A 21,290-nucleotide genomic window follows, 5' to 3' on the forward strand; every position below is an offset into this window, starting at 1 on the left:
TACATGTAATACTGATGAGTAATGTAGATATAAATAGAAGCACTCCCCCCAAAAAAAGAAGTTAAAAAAAAAATATTGTTAAATACATATAAAAAGACCTAAAAGAAATATCAAATCTAAGTACATACATGTACTAACTGAACTTCCACAGTATTATTATCTTTTATGGTGTAAAGTTTATTTATTTGTTCAATTTTGCATAAAGCTACTGGTAAGATATCTGTGGTAGCCATCTTTGATTTTGAAGTGATGAACTGGAGCAGGGGTCTCCAAACTGTGGCCCGCGACTTCAGTTTATCCGGCCCGCAAACAGTTTATTAAAATAATAATACAATTTTTTAATATTATAAAACAAAAATAAAACGTAATTGAGCAAAAGCCAATCTAGCTGTGATAAGGCCCGTGTAATTTTGTCAGAAGAGCACCAGTTTCATACTTCTCACTAATGCTAAAAAAAAGATGATTGTGTATCTTAAATATTTTCAATATGTGCTTTTATGAGAAATAAATTTGTGATGTTATCTGATCATGCATGCATCCCTATTTAATTTTACCATGACCTCTACGGCCCGCGAAACCCAAAAAGATCCACCTCCTGGCCCTTGTCCAAAAAGGTTTAAAGACCCCAGGACAAGAGGGAAGGCAGCTATTCAACACCGCCAACTCTTTACCAATATAATGCCCCCAAGGCTGAATGGGTGACAATTTTTGGTTATAGATTACAATTCCACAACCCGCAGATCGCAAATTGGGCACCTAGCCACCAGGCCATGTCAGACATTATGCAAGGTGCATATATTTGTTGTTTAAAATACTAGTTTCAGATACATTAAGATCTCTATTTAAAAAACCTAAATTGCTAATGTATAGTAAAATCAATGTTCTTACCTTTCTTTTTCTCATCTGGCCCTTCATTCTCTCGACTTCCTCTTTTGGGCATCTTCAATAAACTTACAAGGTACACTATTTGTAGCAATGTCTCAATAGCTCAGAAAAACCACTCCATAGACTATATAGGTTCTAGATGAAAATGAGTAAAAATCGAATATTTAAAAACAAGATACCAACTTTATAAAGTACACAAGATATTCTGAAAACATGGAAATTCATCACAAAGAATAAATTCATAAAAAATATGTAACATTTCACTGCATGTATTGAAAAAAAAAAAAAAAGAGATGCAAACATGGAAAAATATTACACTGAACACTGCAGAGCTCAATTACATCAATTATTCATGTAAGATAATCAACTAGTTTTTCCAACTATTCAGTACTCAAAATTAATATTTCTGGTTATTACTGTTTCTGCTTATTCCAATTAACCAGTAATCAATATCTAATTAAAAACACCTTTAGTGTGAAAAAAAGGTGCAGTCAAAAAATGACTGACCAGGTGACTTAAAGGAATGAAATCAAATTTGGCAGCCAAACTGGTAGCTACACTTATAGCATTGATAAGAATTTTACAAAAAATATTCATTAGTTAGCCAGGCCATGTATTTTGTCAACTTGGAGAATGAGGTAGGTAAAACAATATACAAGGCCTAGCTAACTAATGAATGGATATTTGCCATCAAATTCTTATCAATGATATGTGTGTAGCTACCAGTTTGGCCTACAATTTTGATTTTGTTCCTTTAAGCTACATGCTCAATCCTTTTATGGCCACACCTTTTTTCTCACTTAAGGTGTTTTTAATTAGATATCATGACTTTTTGTCAATACGCACCGACAAACCACAGCAAGTCAGAAAAAGTAACACTCAATAGTAACCAACATTAGCTTTAGGATTGTAACCCTATTATTTGAAACAGATCTATACTTTACAGAAACAATTAGATTCTTTTATAAAATATATGATGGTAGTTTTCCTCTCTTAAACAGAGTGAACAACTTCCATTACGGTAATGCCAATGAAACTAGATTAACAGTTTCTTGTCATTGCCCGCATGCACTTGGTACAGCCATATCAAGCATCATTATCTACACTAATATCATGTGATGCTAAATACTCTTTTAATTAGGAGAAGTTTATAAAATGAATAATACCTGTAAGATTCTTTTAAAAATTTGAGCTAGAAACTACTCATTTAATTTGCTTCATCTATCCAATACTTATGTATATGCACTTACTTTCACCCTGTAGTCTTGATGCTCTAAATCAGCCATTTTTATTCTGAATGACAAAAAACTAAAAATGGTCCTCTTTTACCCTTAGGTGAAGCTATAGTAAAAATTTCAGACCAATAGCTCACATGACTTTTTGCATAGGCATATGCCAAAAATTGTTGCTTACATTTAGAACCCATTTGACACCTAATTTAAGTTGTAAAGATCTATCAGTGTACTAAATTTTAAAAAATTGAGGAAATTTAAGTATGTTTTACTATCAAATAAAGTTTCCGTACTTTCAGTGCAAAGAAAAAAAAATGGAAAAAAATTCAATTAAAATTGAAGATTTTATATCTTGTATATTTCTTAATGGGTTGCCTTGAAATTTAGTATGTGAAGTAAAGGTCCAGTAGAGCACATCCACTGAAAATATATGATAGTTTGGATTACCACAGTCCGAGCTACAGAAAGTGCAAAATTACTAAACTAACACTCCTGTTAATAACATACACAGTGTGTCCTGTAGGTTGTTTTGGCCACATGACATATTACCGTGTGTGTCTTGATATTGCCATAAAGATTTTTCATTATTATTTTCAATAAATTTGAGTATTTAAGTTAATTAAGTTTAATCAATTAATGTCACAGCTCACAAAAATAATAAACTAATTGAAATAATCAAAAATAGCAATAATTAGAAGCCCTATGTTTGTTTACTGTCCTATCCACTGAAGATATCAAAACTATATTTATGGGGTAATAAACATTTTATAGTCAACTCAAGAATTTGTTTTGTCATAAAGCACAAAGCTATAAAATGGTGTATCTGCCCATCATAGGTATTAAAACCTGGTTTTTAGCATTATAAGCTTTCAGACTTACCACTGAGCCAGTGGAGGGTGAACTCCTGATAGAATATTAGTTTTTTTTTGGTTTTGTGTAAATAATTAATTAGCACAAAAATTAATTTATTTGCAAATTTCACTAATTGTCAAGCTCTATCCAAAAGTAGGTTAATGTAAATGTGAAAGTTGTTACTACTATCGCAACTAAAGAAAGGACAGATTGAAAACTATTAAAATAAAGAATATAAGATATTTCATGCATGTCAGTTATTTACATGAAAAGTAATGAATTGGCTTCACTGACATTACATATTATTAAGTATAAATAATGAATTATAAGTGTCCTCAAGTTTAAGCTGATGTAGATATCACTGAAAGAAATCACAGATGTGTTCTCTGATACTTAACTTTTTTTTTTTTTGCTAGCCAACCTTTGACTTCTGTTATTTGTTTTAGGCATTCCATCAAAATCCTGGAAGTATAACACCATGCAATATCCTGCATCAAGTAAAAAATCTGACCCAAATGTACTCACAAAAGTGCTTACAACTATATCAATGAACAGTAAAGATAAACTCAGTGCTACTAAGTATTTGTTCAAAAAAAAACATTATCTGACATGCACTGGGCATATAAATATTTTGGCAAGACACACAAATAAAATAGCTTATATCCTCAAGCCATGCCCCTAAAAATCTTCAGAACCCTAAAACTAAAGTGAACAATTATTATCACAGATTTAATCTACCATACTTGCACCCACAGCAATTCCAGCATTTTCTATATTTCATTGCTGCACCCATGTACATTCTGTTTCTTATGATGTTATTGGTAGAAGCTGTTCTACGGTATGGGTGGTACTGGAGGCATATAATATATATCTGAAAGCCATACGAGATCAGCAACAAGGGGTGATTCATTAGGCCATGCCTCCCAGTTGAGACTGTCAACACAATAAAACTATTATTATCTGAGGTATGTTTTTGTACATCAACCCAAAATGTGTTATACTTTCAGTCAGGATTAAGAGCATTTTTACTCTCTGGTAATATGAATGTTTTGACTATTGTTCTAAAAAGAGAAAAACCAAGTCCCAGAGTTAGTTACATGGTCCATTTCCAAGTTCAAGATGCCAGAATGTGCACATTCCATGAATGTTGAAAGTAAAGATTTTATGATGCACAATACTTAAATTATTATAAACAGCAATCTTGTCATAATGAGATGTACAGTTGATTGTTTACATAACTTTTTTTTACCATTAAAAGGTAAATTGATTCACTTTGATGGCATGCATACTAGAATCCATGGCCAATGTGAACAATTTCTTGGTCATAAACACAACTCTTCTTCTTGAGCTCCAAACCTCATCCCCACTTAAACCTCGAGTTTTCTCATTATCTATTCCCTACTTCGTTTCAAACTTCATAAGGTACAGCTATGGTAAAAAAAACTTTTACACTACAGAATAAGTTGATATTATTTTAACTTTGATTTTTTTTTCAGGTTACCTCAGAACTATATGGTCAACAAAGATTAACCTAATATATTAGATTTTTACAGTGGAAGTCTCTTCATTCATGAAAAAAACACCAAAATCTCGGTTATGCAGCTAACTTTTAAAAAGCCAACATATATCATACTATCATCATAAAAATAAAACATTACAGCAAGTAGCATGGACAAGTTAAACACAATAATACTATACTATCTAAATAAACCTTCTAGTTTTATTTTTTTCCTGACAGTTTTTCAAACTTTGCAAGATAGGTGTCATTATTAATTATTATTTCATAAAATTACATGTTGTTTAAAATCAAATTTAGGTACTTCAATAATATTCCAAATAGTAGGTTTTTCAACCAAGTATGTAATTGCCTAATAAATAAAACAACTTAATTTTGGCTATTTGTTTCTCTTGGTTGGTTATCAATATGCTTCAGTATCTGAATAGTTATGAATACAACACTTATGATCTAGTAGAGATTAAATAATTAATAAAAGTCATACACCTTTTAAACCACAATTATTTATTATTCCAAATTAAATATTTTTTGCGATAATAAATAATTCTGGTTTGCAAGGTGTACTTTATTAATTAAATAAATTTATGAACCTGTAAAACAAAACTTAATTGTTTGGAATAACAGTATGGAAAACTGTATACAATATTTTTGCAACAAGTGACTATAAAGTGAATGAACGTTTCATTCTTTTTAAAAGTTCAACAATGCCCAAGCTTAAAAAACTGTGGTAGTGTCCATATTAATTAACATAAATATAAAAACTCTTTTCACTTTATAGCAACTAAATAAATAATTAAAACAAAGTCCATTCCATGTAAAGATAACAGACTAATTTATTTCTTCAATTTGCTACAGGTTACATTCACAGGTAGGCCTAACTTCACAAATAACAGTTCAACAGAAATTCCAAAACAAATACGCACCTAAATGTCTTGTAAAATTTCCTAACTAATTAATTAATAACAAATATGCTGACTGATGCATCATCTAGCTTGCTATATTAATCACAGATGGATATACAAATTCACTAACTATCAAGGCATAACTTACTAAATGACACTGAGCCTATTAACTTAAAACTCGGTCTGGCATTTTTTATTATACTAGTTTTCTACATTTTACAGGAACCTTCAAGATTCTACACAAGCCTATACTTTAATGAAATTTATAGAATTCACCAATTATGAAAAAATAATTCCCTGTAGTAAACAAAAAATATCAAAATAATAAAAATATAGCCCATAACAACACAATAATAATAATTAAAAACACATTAACTGGCACACCAATTAGAAATTGTATTAATACTAGAAATTAAAGCAGTATTTGTCATCTTAAAAAAAATTACAAAAATACTACAAGCCAAATCTTCTGAAAACATATTTCTCTTGTTAGAATAGGGTATGCAGTTCAGAAGTCACTTGAATCACTTCAACCATGAAACTGGACAGTTTAAGTTAGGGTGAAGTTTTTTTTCCAGTTTCTCACTTTGCATATGTAAAATTTAGTTCTAAATGCTCAACCAGGTGTGTTAAGATATTCATAAGTTCCACTTATTCTGCCTCCACACACCGTAACTAGACCAAAGTGACAGAATGGACATAGTAATGATATTGTACTAAACTCATTATTCACCTTTAGCTATCCAAATATGAAACCAACAATCACTGATTGAGAAATATTGACTCATTATTAAGAAAAATATTAAAACAGGAAGTGCTCATAAATAATGATAAAATTTAATTTGAAAATTAAAAGTGCAAGTAATCTTTAGCCAAACCTAGGTATGACTTTTATGCAACTGCACTTTATAAAAATTGAAAACACGTCTTCTGGTAATGAAAACTTTTTAGATGAAGCTTAAAATAGTTTTAGTTAATTCTCTGTTCATTCTTTAAGATTTAAAATGTAGAAACAATAAAAAAATTAATCATAAAGGCATATATACATGTTTATAATTCCATTTTGAAGCCTAATTCCATACGTGTATGTTTACATTACAACAAAGCTTGTTTAGCTAAATATTTGAGTCTAATATTGAATTTTCATTAAATATAATGTTATTCTTCTAACAGTCCTGAGAAAAACACACAAGTTATAGGCATATACATTGAATATTTTTAAGTGCAATATGCTAAATATTACTAATACAATATTCGGTTTCCAAACATTGCAGTCACAATCTTCTGCTTCTGCATTTCTATAATGTTTAAAAATATTTATATAGATGATCTCATGTATTTTTAAGTTAAAGCATGAAGATAGTTTGAATTTCTTTGTTTAAAAAAAATTGGTCTATCTTACAGTTTTAACCATGGTGAGGAATCCTAAAGAAAAGTTTTAAATTATATACCTATATGCTAGATGTACTTCTGCATGGACCCAGAAAGTGTTCTGTTTCAAGAGTTAATGAAACCAAAATTAAAAGTAACAAACATTTTTCTTTCTTCTTTTTGAAGTTCATATGTCATGCTGTGTTGCAGACTACAGAGTGCATAATTCTTCTCATGATTCATGGCATGTGCACATTTTACTGATGTCACGACAGTACAAATTGCAATGTTAAGCATCCCTTATGTGACATCATTTTAGTGTCTACTGACTGGCTGACAGACAACACTATAGTGTAAAGTGGTGCGAGTGGTTAAAACAGGTGACCCCTTCAGGCAGCCTTTGGCCCCCTTTTAGTGAAATTATTCTACATGTATATGTATTATACCTAAAGTAGTACTTTGTTAAATCAAAATAAAAGTTATGTGATTACATAAGTAAATACATGATTTCAAGAGAAATAATTTATATTCTTAGTTTTAACAAATGTTACAAGTACAGCATGTGGAATTTAAATCAAACAAACTGGTGTTTTTATAAGTATTTGCGAAACTACCAAGTTGCTCTTTTTAAAAAGACAAAATTTGTTCAAAATATTCCCTTTAAACATCTGAAAAAAAAAAAAAACTTTACTGTCTTTAAAATGTGTAATGCTTTTATTTCTAATACAAATTCTCAATTTTTATTGATTAAAAAAGTGTTTTACTGTCTACTTTTATAGAATACTCAACTTTACTTTTACAAGATCCTTAGAAAAGGAAAAACCTGAAGAATGCACAAGTTATTATTAATAACATACATGACCAGTATCAAACTGTTACAGGTTTGTATTATTTATATCATGGACACGCTTCTTTACACTAACTCTCAATTTTTCATTGAAATGCAACTGTTGACTATTAAAACATAATTTAAAACAGTTCTGTTTAAAAACTAGCTGTTGCTAGTAGCAGTGTAAATAGGATTTTAGGTTGTATCTACAGAAATATTGAATACAAGTCTAAAGAGATTATAATATCATTGTATAGGTTACAGTTGGGGTAGTGTGTTCAGTCTTGGGCTCCTTATCTTAGAAAGGACATTGAAAAGAGTTCATAGGAAGGCTACCAAAATGATACCTGGGATGAAAAGGTTGTCATATAAAGATAGGTTAGGATCTCTGAACTTATTTTCTCTTGTTCACAAAAATGATGATGCATCAACACTATCAATTCCCTTAACAATCTTAAACACCTCAATCAGATCCCCTCTAACTCTTTTCGTATACTAAATACCTAGCAGTCTAAAAATTTGAATACTAATGAGCTAAAACAACAATAATAATGATGATGATTATACTAACGATAATTATAAAAGATTATCACAAATTATATATATATACACTAGTATAAAGCCCACGAAAAATGACAGGCAACCATTGTTGAATTATTAATAAAAATTATATAATTTAACTAAAATGAATTTGTCTGTACCCTCAAAATGCACCTACTCTTCACTCGAAGTAATTCTTTAATCACCATATTTTTAGTAAAAACTACACAGAAAGATGAAATGTTATCATGAACAAAAGTACGTTGAACTCTGAAAAGAGACTTAAATAGCACTCTTGAGCCTTTTCATTGTATTCTAGGTCAGAAAGTAGGAAACACAGTGCTGACATTCCAACACAAATTTTCAACTCTTTTGGTTGTACAAAGGATAAAAAGATATTTGGTAGTAACAAATATTTATTTTTCTTTATATTTTAAGGTGAAGTAGGTAATGTATGTGTTAAGATACCAAAATAATATTTATTAATTAACATTTATTCACCATTTAAAACTTTTTGAACACTGTCACAAATTTTCAATTTTTTTGACTGCACAAAGGATAAAAAGATATTTGGTAGTAATAAACATTTATTTTTCTTTATGTTTTAAGGTAAAGTAGATAATATATGTGTTAAAATACCATTTAAAACTTTTTTAACACTAGCTCTATAACATTAGTAATAGTAGGCCTATTCATAGACTAATTCAATATATGAATGTAACATAAGGCTTAGCTGAAACACTACTTGGTAAATATTATTTTGCTTTCAGCTACAACTCAATGTCATAAAACTTCTGAATTAAACTATTTTTCTGTTATGTCAACAAAGTTGTCAAAAAAATAAATAATAAAAACAAACCTTCTTAATAAATCAACATGAATATTGAGCATTCAACATAAACACCATAGTTGGCCTAAGAACAATCAGGTGATAGTTTTGTTGCTAAGCGACGATGTATATTGTTGAGCATTACCAAAAAAGAAGCATGAAAGCATTCTTGACTGAGTAACAAATAGAATAAACCTTTTATAGTTAATGATATATATAATATTAATTATCATATTCCAAGTTTATCAATATTTATGATCATGAAGTTATGTACTGCTGGGTATTTATTATTTGAAGGATCATTCCCAGTAGTTTGTAGGAAACACACATGCTAAACGACACTAAACAAGAGTGACGATCAATACCTTTCCAGTGCAAAGGTTTTATTCTATCATTTCATCAAGCTTGAAGACAAATCAGTTTCATAATTTACTATTTACTCATTCTCTAAATCAAGTGAGAGGTGATCGTAGCTCATAAATATTCAAACTTTTGGACTGCTGATTATCTAGTACTTGAAATACATTTCCCGGCTGCCAGTTATTTAGCCACTGGATAATTTTTCTATTTTCATACTTTTTTTATTATAGATAATTTTGCACTTTTAACTTACTATATAGTTTCAGACAAACATAAATTTCCTACACTGACCAAACCTTGTAAGATATTATTGAGTTCATGGCCAAAGGTAGCACTTATGAGAGTATACAACTGATGAAATAATGAATTCTAATCTCCATAAGTAATATTTTAAGAACATTATATTTAATTAACTATATTCATTACCAGGTTGATTTTTAGTTTAGATCTAAAACCTAACCTTTCTCTTCCAAATCCTCAACTTGTGTCCCTTCATCCTGCTGTCTTCAAAATATAGCACAAAGAAACCAGTAGCCTTAATTCTGTCATTTCCTATCATAATCTTGTAAGTTAAAAAATATTATATCATCTCTTACCATTCTTTTCACAAGAGATTAAAGTTCTTCACATATCCCTACAACATAACCCTTCCATCAGAATTATCATAGTAGCCCTCCCATGAACCCTTTCAAATAAATAAATAAACCTTTCATACATAAGGAGACCAAAACTATACACATTATTCCAAGTGAGGCCTAACTAGTGAGTTGAGTAGAAGTAATTACCTCTTTCAATTTGTTATCAGTAAGTCTGTGAATACATTCTAAAGTTCTGTTAGCTTGATTACTAGCAGTACTGTACTATAATTACAGGTCATTTGATAATCAACCCAAGTCATTTCATAGTACAATAACATCCTTAATACCTAACAGTTTTATGTCATTAGAAACTTCACTAATACTAATTACACCTCTAGAAACATTACTAATAACAAAAAAGCAAAGATAAGGGCACTAACCTCTGCTGCACTCTACCAATAACACGGGTCCAGTTTGACTGCACTCCATTTAATAACAACGTTTTGCTTTCTCACATCCAACAATTATATCAAGTAAACTGATTTTCTACAACTCCTACCAATACAGTTATATTAACAAAACTTACGAGTAGCTCCTTACCAAAACATTTTTTAAAATCCATGTGCACCACATTCTAACCTTTCCACTGACCTTAAAAAAGTTACAGATTTCTATATGGTGAATTGATGTTGACCTTCTTTTTATGATATTTCAATAAATGGTTTTGTAAAGCTTCTTTTGTCAGACAAGAATTCTTTCTACTACAGAAATAATATTAACTGGCCTATAATTTCCAGAATAACTCTTTTATTAAATTATCATCCCTTTTAAGAATAGGAGTAAAAGTTACAACTCTCCAGTCCTCAAACACCTCCCCACTTTCTACGGACCTACTATAAGTGTAAGAGAGAGGTTCATATATCTAATCTTTGACCTCCTTTAAGGCCCTGAGGAAAACCTTGTATAGACCTTATGCTTTAATTATTTTTAATCTTCCAATCTTTCTACTCACCATCAACTTGTGATTAATATCTACACACATACATAAATCCTTTTTCACGCTACAATGGAATCCATGCATTTACACCATACTGAGATACTACAGAACCACTGAAAGACCTGAGTAAATTGGTAAGTTGAACAAATGTTTGAAAAATGACCTTAAATTATAGTAAGGCATTTGGGTTATCGTAATTTAGTTGCAAATTTAATATAGATAGGAAAACACTCAATAGCATGGCTAAGGAAAAGGGTTTTAGCATTGCATAGTAGTAGTTTATAGGTTAATCAAGCCACTGAGGTAGTGCTCTGTTGCTACAAGTAGTAAAGTCAATAGGATTTTAGGGTGTATTTAAATACTGATTCCAGTGGGGGGGGGGGAGTTAGTTATCTCTATAAAAATCACTAGTTAAGTCTCCCTTGAAATGGTGTGTACAATTTGGGTCTCATTATCTACAAAATACTGACATACTAAAAATGTTTCAGAGAAAAAAATAGTTGGATGGTTTGAAGGATGGGAGGGCTATCTTATAAGTTACAGGGATAGGTTACAATCTTAATTTTTTTTCTGTTCACAAAAAATGGGTAAGAGATAATCTTACTGCTTATTCATGGTATCAATAGGATAAAGGCCTCCAATTCCTTTATGCTCTATTCTGAAGATGCAAGAACAGAAACTTAAGATTTGAAAAAGATAGGCTATGGTCCAATCAAGATAGTTTTATTTTTCTATCATGCTTATGGAATATGTTCAGCAGTTGTGGAAAGCAGTACCTTACACACATTAATCAGGAGAATCAATATCCCGTAAAATAAATAGTAGGTTTAAAAGGGTGCATGTATAAGAGCAGCCTCGAAGAATCAAAATAGTCCCTTGTTGTCCATTTGTTATATGCTAAGTTTAATTTTTCTTTTTTGTTTCATTATTGTTATTTAATTTTTTTTTATTTTATAACGTATTCCTGTAAATGTTATACGAATGTTTTGATAGTTATAATCCTTACTATTTGACAATTAAAAGTCCTCCAATTTCTTTACGATATATGTATATATTCTAAAAACAAAAGAGCGTTAGTGTGAATTATGGAATGGGCTCTAATTAACTAACAGGAAGATTAACTTAAACACATTGCCACTGGCAAAAGTGAATGGCGGTACCTTACCAAAGTTAAGAGGGCAACTGATGGTGTCCTTAAAAATAAAACTATAGGGCGAGTTTAATTCTTATTATTTTTTTCGTTAGAGTCAGTGAGTGTGATGAGCTAGATGGTCCTCTTTTATCCATATGTTGTTAATATGAGAAACTTTAAGCTTAGACTTTGTCCTGATATCAGTAACAGAAAACTTTTATTATATAAGATCTTAATAGCAGCATCACAATGTACTAATAATGTTATAACATTACTAGTGACTGGTGATACTGATTACAAATTACATTTACAATTATACTTCATAAACTGCAGTTTGAAAATTACAAATTTACAACTGACAACAGTAACATTAGCACTAGTAACAGTTCTATTACAGTGTAGGCCTACTAATAGTAATAGAACTAACATTTTTTGAGTAATAGTATAACCATTATTACTATTAGCTAGTAAGTTAGGCTTAAACAATGAGAAACCCTAACTTATTTGTATAGCATATTATAATATTTAGTGTGTAATAAAAATAACAAAACATTAATATGAAAATAAGAAGCCAGGTGCTGGCAGTACTGGCTAGAATATTCAGCTAATTTAGCAAGCTTAATGTCAATATTATTTCAATAATTAATATAATAATAGTTACTACACTGTCTACAGCCTGGCTTGCCAAGAGCTGGAGCTCTAGAACTTAGAGTTAGAAGCAGTAGACGTTGCGTCAGGTAATCTCGTCTGTTCCCATAACGAATAGTGTAAATGTAATAGTACTGCTATTAAACTTATATTTCTTTTTTTACTTCTCGAGCTTAATATTAATATCCGAGCGTAAATAAAATTATACTTCACAATTATTCTTCTAAACAATCTCCATACGAAATAAAATCATTTTTGAATATATAATTCATCGTACCTCCTTTCTTCTCTACCGCCATTCATTCAAATAACCTTGTACTAAAATAGTCTCGAACCCCCTTTCTATGCCGATGCTTGTCGTTAGAATAATAAATTATTTCCAAAGTTTAACAATAATGTATAAGATTTTTAAATTTTCGAAACCAAATTAAGTAAAGTCATAATAAATGTGAAATCAAACCCATTGATTTGAATATAGATCAATACATACAAAACAGTTTTCGAAGTACCAAACTAATCAGCTGATGCGTCACGCTTATTATTAACAATTTATTTTCTTCCAGTTCCAGATCATAAAGGATTTTATTTTTTGTGGTATGAATAGACACTAAGGCATACTGGATGCAATAGGACTAACGTTTAGATTAAATGTTAGGGTACACTTCGAAGATCGCAAGAGATATGATTGTATTTACTTTTAAAGCTTGTTTTGTTTTGAAATGAAGCCCGTTATCATTATATTACTGAAAAACTTTACTGTAAGTGTTAAGGAAGTTTGTAATTTTTTTTCTTTTTAGTGTTGCATATTATTATTATTTTTTATTAACATTAAATTATGTAGAACTATAAATAGTAATTTTCGAACATAGTTTGACAACATAATAGTTAAATAGTTGACTTAAATAGTTAGAGGAAGCCCAGATTCAGGCTCTGGCTTGCTTTTACTTGTAGTTATATTTTAAAACTTTTATATCGTTTTGATAAAAGTGAAGTTGTTATTAAAGTTTAAACATTGACTCTGAACTCTTACATTCAAGAGCCTAATTTTTAATTTTAGTCTAGGAATAGGATTAGGGTATTAAAGTTTTGTCTGTATATAAAATTATAAGGAAGAAGAACGTTATTAGCACTGTTCTTATCTAAAAAAAAAGAAAAAAATAATTTCTAAAAGAGAAACTGCCATTATAGTTATACTTATAACTATATAGATAAAACCATAAAAGAATAGATATTCATATTATTAAAATTTTAAGTGAATACAAGTTAGACAGAAGAAAAATAAAATAATTTGACTGCCATTTGATTTGCAGTAAGACAATACATAATTATTCCATACTAATATTGAAAGTTTGTTTAACATGATCTCTTGTGTTGTCAAGTTTATTAATTGGTGCAGATGTGAGAAATATTATGTAACTGTATTTACTTTTATTTTCTTGAAATGCTTTCTAAGAATTAAGCTTGATTGTATAGTTTGTGTTCTTATTTGCAATTGTTCTTAAATAAACATAATCATGAATTCTTGACTAAACTTGTTTATAATTTTCTTTTTAATTTCTTGTTATTTGGTATGTGTCTTCCTTCCATTTGTCTAATAAGCCATTCTTTCAAAACTTAACCCATTATTTTTAACAGGAGCCAAGGGGTGTATTTACATTATAATTTGTTGAATATTAAAAGTAAGTTCAATCTGGAAACTTCCAAAGTGGGTGTTTTGGATGTATCTTTTGAGACAAGTTTTTGTTTGTTAATTGATAAGTTTTAAAGTGTAATATGCATCCTCATGTCTACATACTAGCTAGTACTAAGGTCTACCCACTGGAAGTAAATTCATTATATATCAATATAACCATATTCTCAGCATCGTTAATTAAGCAATTGCCAACCTTTTATGCTTCTGCTATCACCGTGTTATGTTTAACTTTCAATTGAGATAAGAATGCTTTCACCTGCAATTAATTAGGGAAGGTTGAAGCATCATGATAGTCAGCAGTAGGATGAGTAGACAGGAACACTTTGAAAGCAGCTACAGGCATAATATTGTACTCGGCTTGCTGCACAAAATCTACTAAGGTGGTTCTAAACGGTTCCTGAATACCTCTGCATGTCATATGGAGAATTCCATGCTTCTTGTGTTTGATCATTAAACTTATGATGCGCTGACAGATTTTAGTCAACTTACCACTTCAAATCACTTTTCACAGCTCCAACACTAAAAGAGTGCAGGAAATGCCTTCTTTGTAGCCAATACCAATGTCCAAAAATTTTCAGTTCAAATTAAGAAAAACTGGATTTGATAGGTTTTTTTTCAACAAAAATGACCCCCACTGGCTTGTCAGAAGCCTTTTAAAAATATCACCCTCTTTATATCGCTATAATATCCTAGTCATCTGAAATTTCCACATTGCAATTCAATTTCCCCAAGCATCTTGAAAGATACCAGTTTAAAAAATATTTAAAAAAAACTATCTCCTTGCTGTTCTTTAATATTTTAATGTCAGTCTCATCAAGGCTAATTTACATTTAAATTACCCAAGATTTTCCAAAACATTTTCATGTTCAAAATAGAATGTTTTGTTGAATAGTTATCATATTTTCTGTCAAAGTTAATGGAAGTTGTTTGTTTCTTGCTCATCACTTTTTGCCATGTGACAACCACATCTATAATGTACCACCTTAAGATTGTAAAGGAAATCTGATATTTGTTGTTAATGTTCAATTGTTCTTCATTTTGTTTGGCAGTCAACATGACCTTACAAAGGGAAGATTCTGCCTTTTCAGCTATAAACCTGTAATGTCTGTCTGGTTGTTTGAAGATGTACTTTTCATCAGGATGAGAGTAATGTAGTGGACTTAGTTTATTTTTCAGAAATGTTTTGATAAAGTGACACACAAAATATTGGTAAAAAGATTAACTCCACTGGAGTAGGTGATAAATTAGAGAGCAGAAGAGGACTACTGGGATGGATTGGGTGTCGAGTGAGGATAATTTGAGAGCTTGTAGCTTGTTCTCTTTGAAAAGAGAACAATCATGGATGATATAATTGAAGTATTTAAAGTTATTAAGGAAATTGGCAAGATTAATGCCTCAAATATATTCTTGTTGAATTCTGAGAGCAGTAGAACAAGAGGTTATGAAGTTAAGGTTCAGACACATCTCCAATTTTTATCTAGAGTGGTATAGGCTGTGATTTGAGGAACAAGTTAATTAATTGTTGGAGGATCAGGACTGGATTTGTAATTGGCTTTCTGTTTAACATACAGACAATGAGGGACTATTTTGTCCTTCAGAGTTGCCTTTGCACAAACACCTTGAAAAAAGTTTAATTTTCAACCAACCCATTAATTTTCTTTAACCAAATTATTAGTTTTTCTTAAATTTTAAAAGTGGTGGCCTCCGCTATTGCTAAAGCCAACTCATTCCATAAGCCATTCATCCTTTAAAAAAAAAAAAGGGGGGATTTAGCCTGTCTTTTCTGAATTTTAAACTTGTGTCTTTTCATCCTATTTTCTTCAGAATACATCATAAACAGATCAGAGGCCTTTATTGTATTGATTCCTTAAAAACTGTGTAAGGTTCATTAACATCATCTCATGTCCTTTTTTCCAAAAAGAAAATAAGATATCTTAAACTATACCCATAAGGTAACCCTTGCATATGTGGAGTCATCATAGTATCCATCCTTTGAACCCTTTCCAATAAGTCAATATCCAAAACAGTACATAGTATTCCAAGTGAGGCCTAACAATTGTTTTATATCAAGAGAGAGAATTACTTCCTTTTACCTGTAATCAGTACTGCTATAAATATACCCTAAAATACATCCTTTACTACTAGCAATAGTGCACTGCCTTGCTGGTTTGTAAGATTTATCCACCACTATGTCAAAATCCCTTTTTTTTTGCTCACCACTGCTGAATGAATAACCATCTATCATGTAATCCAAATCCAATTAATTTTCAACATATATGTTCAACTTATCAATTTCTCTAAGTCATTCTTTTGTATATAAACATCCTCAATATACGACTGGAAATACCCAAGAGTTTTCATCAGCAAACTTTACTAGTAAGCCTCTATCATTGTCATGTAAGTAAAACCTGGGGTGGTAGTGATAAGAGTTCAATTTTAGAATGTTAGGAGATCCTTGATAGTTGACAGAGCTCCTTAATTTCCCATTTGTTTTTGTGGCATAACTTATCCATTTAGAAAATGTATGGATTTTATTAGTGAGTTAGCATTTGATAATGTTAAATTCTGTGTGGTTTCTGCCCCATGAGATCTTGAACTTCTTAGTTAAACAGTCTAAATATATTTGTCATAGTATAAAATAGGTACCATAATACCCCCCCCCCACCCACCACCACCAGCAGCAGGTAGGAGTAACAAATAAAATTTGAGTATAATTTAATTATATTATCTAACTTCACATTAATTATGCTTCAGTTGAAAAAATTAAGTAGTGAGGGCCTGGGTAACCTCCCCTGTATCTTCACCACTGTGTGGCATATCAGAATACTTGTAAAATTTGTAAAACATGATTCTAAGGAAAAGGCAGTTTCTGAGACCATGGTAAGAAGTATGTCTGTACTTCGAATCTGTCCTCAGGGTTGAGAAGCTGACATTAGACTACATCCCACATGCAGGAGTACAGGGTAGCAAAGGTGATCAGTGTTAATAATGTTAGGTAGTCTCTATGCTTACAAACTAGTCCAGGCTGGTTTGAGTCTCTCCTGGCTGAGAAGATTGATGAGATGTGAACTAAATATGCCACAAAATATTGCCAAGTCTTTAGGTGAAGCAGCTAGCATCTTGCAATGATCTTGTGGATTCTTGGAGCAGTCAGATTCTGTCCCACCAAAAAGGGCTCGCTGACAATACTCTAAGACCACTCTAGTAGTTGCAATTGACATGGAATGTAACAGTAATGGGTTTCCTTACATTCTTTGCTTCAGACTTTACCAAATTATGCCTCATATGTGACAGTGTACATACCATACACTCCGACTTGTGGAGAAGGGCTTTTCCACATGCTTGACCGTATCCTAGTTGATCTTTCAACTAGTCAGAATCCAGCTGACTATACATATCAATCCTAACTTTTTTTAAAATAAGATCAAATCTTTAACCCATTTGTCTATCTTGTCCACTAAACTACTCAGTTGTGATTTATCATTTCCTTCACTACCTCTGCTTTATCTCGTGCGTAATACAGAAAGATTTCTTTTTGGTGACCTTAGAGACACCACTGACTACCTAGCATTTCACAAAACTGTCAGTTAGCCTGACATTCAGACTGATGGATGAAAAAAAATCACCAGTTGCCTTATCCGACATGCAGTATTCAGGTGTCCTGCTGTTCCAGCCATGGCCAAGAAACTTGGCAACTTGAAGTAATTTTTTTTCTTTTTGAGTCCACGAATGTACCATTTATGACATTACTAATTTTGTTTGGTTATCATTGTTAAATAATTGTTTATAAATGTTGCATTTGTAACCTATGTCACATTACCTTTCTTTGCCTTCAAATTTGAACAGTTATCCTTATTGTTTTCATCAATATTAATGTGATTCAACTAACACCACTTCCAATATTAAAAAAGGCAGAAAAATATACAAAGCACAAGTTTTACAAAGTAATACCAGCATGATCTGACAAAGTAATGGTGAGGAAAACATTTGATAAAGGAAAACCTTTTAATAGTAAAAATATATAACACTTGGTGAAGAAAACACTGGATAAATAAAACCTTTGCCAGTAATATTCACAAACCAACTTCTTTTAACTTAACATGCCGTGACGTGTAAAATTTCAGAGAAATGAACATGTCTTCTCAATGTCTGTGTTAGCTTCCATCACCCAGAGTTAGCTGGCTTGATAACCGTAATTTTTGATATTAGAAACTGCCTGATGGCATACATGGGCTATTTTGTTTTAGGATTTTTCCCCAAGGGGATAAAAAAAAGCTCCTAAAATAGGGCACATTTCCACTTTTGGCTTTAAATTTAAAGTTAAATGAGTCAATTATTACCTTCCATGAATCAGCTTATGCAATTAGCATCTAATGAAGTCATTACGGATTTAACAACAAAAGAAAGGAGGTAGGGTAGTATTATCTAATATTGTCCTTTATATAATTTTTACTTCCTTAACAGGTACCTTCAGCTAGTACTACTAAGTTGTTTTAAACTAACAATGAAAAAACAATAAAGGAAACATCATTAAATAAAACTAATTGTTTTACTTTAAAAACTACCCTGTTTCTTGAAAAGTATGTATGTAATTTTATAGTTTTGGCTTTGAAATCGTATCTGTGTTAAATGGTTGTGTTCTCTCTTGGGTCTGCATACAGTGAGGTGTAAATGTTTTAGAGACCAAATTATATTACACTAGAGTCAACTTTTAAGGTACTGATATCAGGCAACTTACAATTAAAATTTTAAACATCCAATATTGTTTGTTATAGCTGACAAATATTAAGTTTGTGGCTCTATCAAGACAATTTTCAAAGTTGCTATTGGCCAAATTTATTGTATCGTGGTATGTAAATACCACATATCTCACTCTCCTATGGTATATATTTTATTCCTGTATCTATATATACTTTTCCATGCTAAATCTGTCCACGGGTGTTACTTTCTGTTAGAGTGCCTGATCATGAAAGCTATCTGCTGTTTAATGTGATTGTTTTATTGTATGCTGCTCTACTTTTTGTAAAAAGGACTGCTTTACAACTGTCACATCAAGCAGAGATACCTCCAAATTCTTGTGATCTGCTTTTTTGAATGTTCTACTACAGAGAATATGAATTATGAATGTAGTTTTGACATTTTCACACACTTGTTTCTGTCTTGAATGAAACAAGACTTGCCTATAAAATCTTATACATTTCTTTTTGCATGATTTATCTTTATTTTACTTTTCAACATAATGTGTCACAATGCAGTATTCTTTTTTCACATGTACAATTGGCTGTTCTTTTGTATGCCTCACAAATAAAATTTTCATTTTTTGCTTTAACATGATACCAAGTCATGCCTCTTTCATTCCACCACTACAAATCACAGCAGTCCTTCTACACGTTAGATATTCAAACCTCCGGTTTTTGCAGAGATCAGGTTGCTACATTGATCCTCAAATTACCACCATATACAATATACAAATAGTTATTCCATACTATTTCCACACAAGCATAAAAATAATTTGGGGTTGAATGGCTATTTAATCCAGTATTTGTCTCCTCATTAAGATATTTTTTTTGTAAATTAGTATGTCAATACATTAAAAAGATCTACCAAAACAGTCATGAGGACATGCATGTATTGTCATATGAATCAAAATATGTTGGATATACAAGACTGTTGAGTTTAAGAGTTATTATTCAGTTTATTTAGTTATCATAATAAGAATGTTAAAAGTTAATTATTTTAAAAGCAAAAGTTGTGATAATTTTCGTTACATAACTCGGAACGAGTCACATGTTGTGTATGCAGTTTAATTGTCATACAAGGCTTTATTGATGTCATCTTACTCGAAGCTTCCAAGTTTTACTATTTATGTGTAATATGGTTGCTTGCTACTAGAGGGCTAGAGATTTCTAGATTATTCTGTCACGTGTCATAAATACATGCAGATGCAGAAAGGTAAAAGTACGAGAGAAAAAGTTAAGTTTGACTGCGTTGTTGTTAGTTTAGCTGTAACGGGCAATATGTAAAGTGAGTTTCACAGTGGTATTGTAACAACAGAGATAAAGAGAGTAATCTGTCTTGTCAAAGGGTGTTCTAAAGTAATTGTACCTACCTGTGTGGACTTTGATGAAAGGGAGACAATTATTTAAAGCTATGGATACAATTGTGGTAACCCATGGGGTAACATAAGCAAATTTATCACTGATTTTATTGTGACAAAAAAAGAGAGATGAATAATTGGTCTTGTCAGTTGGTTTCTAAAGTAACTGAACCAGCCTTTGTGGACATAAGAAAAGAGAATTATTTAAAGTTTTAGATACAACTGTGATAAGTAATAGCGTAATGAATTTTTGTACATATTTTTGACTTGTTTTGAATATATAATATTTTAAAACAAGTGGATTGTCTGCTGTCCATTTATTGTTCAAATTTATTGCCAACATGTCACAGATGCCTACTGTAAAGAATTTGTAGCCGTACATAAACCGGACAGCAATGTTGTTGAATTTTGCTACTCCAGGACTATGTTTGCTAGTCATCCCTAACTTAGAAATGATGACCAAGAGGGAAGGCAGTTAGTCAACACTACCCACTGTTGTCAGACCAAATTGTGAGATTTAACCATCACTCTTATAATGCACCCATGCCTCACAGTGCAGAACGCATTTTCTGTTGTGCAATAATAGACCTCAGATCCACAGTCTCATCCCCAAGATATTAAAACTTGTCTGTATGTTGTAACTAGTACTATTTAGATGTTATTTTACACTCTGAAACATGTAGTTTTCCTACATTATTTACACAGACACTCGAAGACTTCGTTTTACACAAATTACCAAACAGCAACAAGAAGTATTCGTAATCAGCTGATATAGTTCGAAGCAGGTATAATATATGAAAATGTTAGGTTGTAGAAGATTAATTTATGC

At 31.1% G+C, this 21,290-nt stretch overlaps 1 protein-coding gene across 5 annotated transcripts in view; it reads right to left on the reverse strand.

Moving 5' to 3' along the window:
- Positions 1 to 13,004, reverse strand: part of LOC106467994 (serine/threonine-protein kinase VRK1-like) — a 37,493-nt gene extending 24,489 nt beyond the window's left edge. For 2 of the 5 annotated variants that reach the window (XM_022396272.1, XM_013928388.2), the window contains exons 1-2: positions 12,949 to 13,004; positions 889 to 1,020 (exon numbers count right to left, since the gene is read on the reverse strand). In XM_022396272.1, coding sequence (XP_022251980.1) covers positions 889 to 940 — 52 coding nt within the window. In that variant the 5' untranslated portion in view covers positions 941 to 1,020; positions 12,949 to 13,004. Of the gene's footprint in view, positions 1 to 888; positions 1,021 to 3,722; positions 3,824 to 4,218; positions 4,394 to 12,689; positions 12,777 to 12,948 lie in introns of those variants that run through there. The other 3 variants (XM_013928387.2, XM_022396270.1, XM_022396271.1) reach the window with 3 other exon arrangements.
- Positions 13,005 to 21,290: the final 8,286 nt, after the last annotated feature.

This window comes from Limulus polyphemus, unplaced genomic scaffold (genome assembly GCF_000517525.1).
Source record: "Limulus polyphemus unplaced genomic scaffold, Limulus_polyphemus-2.1.2 Scaffold2823, whole genome shotgun sequence".
Taxonomy (NCBI): Eukaryota; Metazoa; Arthropoda; class Merostomata; order Xiphosura; family Limulidae; genus Limulus; species Limulus polyphemus.